Source organism: Papilio polytes, unplaced genomic scaffold, assembly GCF_000836215.1.
Source record: "Papilio polytes unplaced genomic scaffold, Ppol_1.0 DF823935.1, whole genome shotgun sequence".
NCBI classification, from domain to species: Eukaryota; Metazoa; Arthropoda; class Insecta; order Lepidoptera; family Papilionidae; genus Papilio; species Papilio polytes.
The window spans coordinates 110040-112344 of NW_013525269.1; the positions used below are offsets into that span (position 1 = coordinate 110040).

Consider the following 2305-nt stretch of genomic DNA (forward strand, 5'->3'; position numbering starts at 1 on the left):
GTCTTCTGTGTGGTCGTGGTATTACTGGGGGCGTGCCCTGCAGTGCTAACATGTTAAAGCGGGCACTACCACTTTTAAGATATTTTTAAAACAATATAATTGTAATTAGGCGATGTTTATTTAACTGAACTAGAGGACTCGCCAGAATAACGCGCAAATTTAAAGACATTGACAGCTGTCAGAGATGTGACGTATATGCCAATCTAGTGTTGCCCCAATTCTACAGCGTGGTACTAATTTTCTTCTTAACTTATCAGACTGGCATAATTTAAATAATTCAATGCCAGTGTACTGTACTGTATTGGTTAAGTGTGAACCAGACATAACCAACTGCTAAGTGCATATAGTTGGGTAATCTGGCCATGTTCCACTTTATTCGTAAGGCTTGGATTGTTTTTTGATCTAAATTTCTGCCTATTTAATGAAATTTAACTGGTATTGTTCAAATTTAGCGCTTTTAGTTTTTTTTTCACTTAGAATTTTTAAATAAAATCATGTCAAAAGTACATTTTGGGTGTTCATTATCAAAGTAATCATACTTAAGCAACTGTAAATATAATTCCATATAAATAACTACTGTAATTAAAAGTTTTTTTTTTTTAAATAAAATTTCTTTAGAAATGAAAATAGAAAAAAATATTTTGCACTTTGGAGTTGTAATTAATGGATGCAAAAACTGTGTTAAATAAAAACTTTTATTTTTAAAATCCTTGTTTTTTTTTCCCACTATATATAAGTACTAGCTTTTACCCGCGTCAAATAAAAAAAAATGAGTAGTCTATGTTTTTCTAGACTATCCTCAACATCTATGCCGAATTTCGTCGAGATCCGTTCAGCAGTTTAGGCTACAAACTAATGAACATCTATCCATCAACTTTGTATTTACAATATTAGTAAGATAGGTTTAAAATAAAAATCATTTGCAGTCAAAATATTTTATTATTACATAATCTGATGTTATTTTTCTTTAGTTATTCTAAAGTAAAATTATACTTATCAGTTACACTTATCTATTTCAATAATTAAAATTTTACATTTGGCAATGGAAAATTGAACATTAAAAAATATATAAATTCACATTGTTTACAGTTCTTTTTAATCAATTGTTGCCTAAAAAAGCACATTAAGGTTTTCGAAAATAAAATATCAACATTTTAACTGCATGTTCTTTAAAATGTTAAATTTTATTTGCAATAACCTGAATATGTTTTACAAATTACTCAAATCGAGATTTTATACAAGGCGTCGCCAACCTAAGTCTTAAGGGGGAAGAAATATTAATATGGTCTTATTTGAATTAGGGCAGGGGTGGCAAACTATTTGCATGAGAAACAATATTTTAGACCCATTCTTGATTACAAAAATCTATTATGCACTACAAAATCAAGAAGGTATGTGAAAAGTGAATGTAAGTTATCGTTTTTTTGTTTTTTAATTGTTAAGCTAGTGCTTGACCAAAATCCCACCTGAAGGAAGTGACAATGCAGTCAAAAGATGGTACCTCTTAATGTAATTGGAAAAAAAAAATCAATACATTGAATTGGTTGTATTGATAATTATTTTAGTTATGTTATGCTTGAGTCATCGGATTCCGCAGCCGGTGGACTTCTTTTTTTTACATATGTTTTAATTTTTTTTTAGAAAAACCATGTAAAATGCTTTCTATATAAAAATAAGAAAATAAAGATATGATAATAATAAAGAGTTTAGTTAAATAGCACATTGTGAAGGCTCGTCACCCCTGCCTTAAGCCTCAGGCTGATAAAAAATTAAAATCTTACCATATTCCATTGTCACGACACTTGTATTGTCTGTTTTCTAATGTATGAAAATATCACTAATACATGTTTAAATATATAAACACAGTCCGGCACAAAACACTAAAGTTCGTAAACACTAGGGACACTTCCTCTCCAGCTGACCCTTGCCTCCCTCATCATACTCCTGGGAGGAGATCCACATTTGCTGGAACGAACCGATGGATGCCAGGATAGACCCACCTGTAAATTAAAAGTGTAAAGAAAGTGTTTTTCATGTATAATAGAAAGCGACAAAAATTATAAGCAAAGTTATAAGGTTTCTGCCAATGCCAACAGCCCTTCATTGTCATTTGTACATTTGAAAGGTATACAAATGTAAATAACATAATAAATTATAAATTTTTTTTTAAAATTTTTATTTCTGTAATTTTTTTTATAATTTTTTTTGGTCAATAATTAGTGTTTTATTTATTTATAATTTCATATGTATAAAGCCCAATGGAAACAGCCAGTTAGTTATATAAAATTATAAACTACTAGCTGTT

General features: G+C 29.5%; 1 protein-coding gene across 1 annotated transcript in view; it reads left to right on the plus strand.

The window, feature by feature from the left end:
• Positions 1–150, plus strand: part of LOC106101775 — a 6128-nt gene extending 5978 nt beyond the window's left edge. Inside the window, exon 9 of the mRNA XM_013281110.1 lies at positions 110–150. Within this exon, the coding sequence (XP_013136564.1) occupies positions 110–150 (41 nt within the window). The remainder of the gene's footprint in view (positions 1–109) is intronic.
• The last annotated feature ends 2155 nt before the right edge of the window (positions 151–2305 follow it).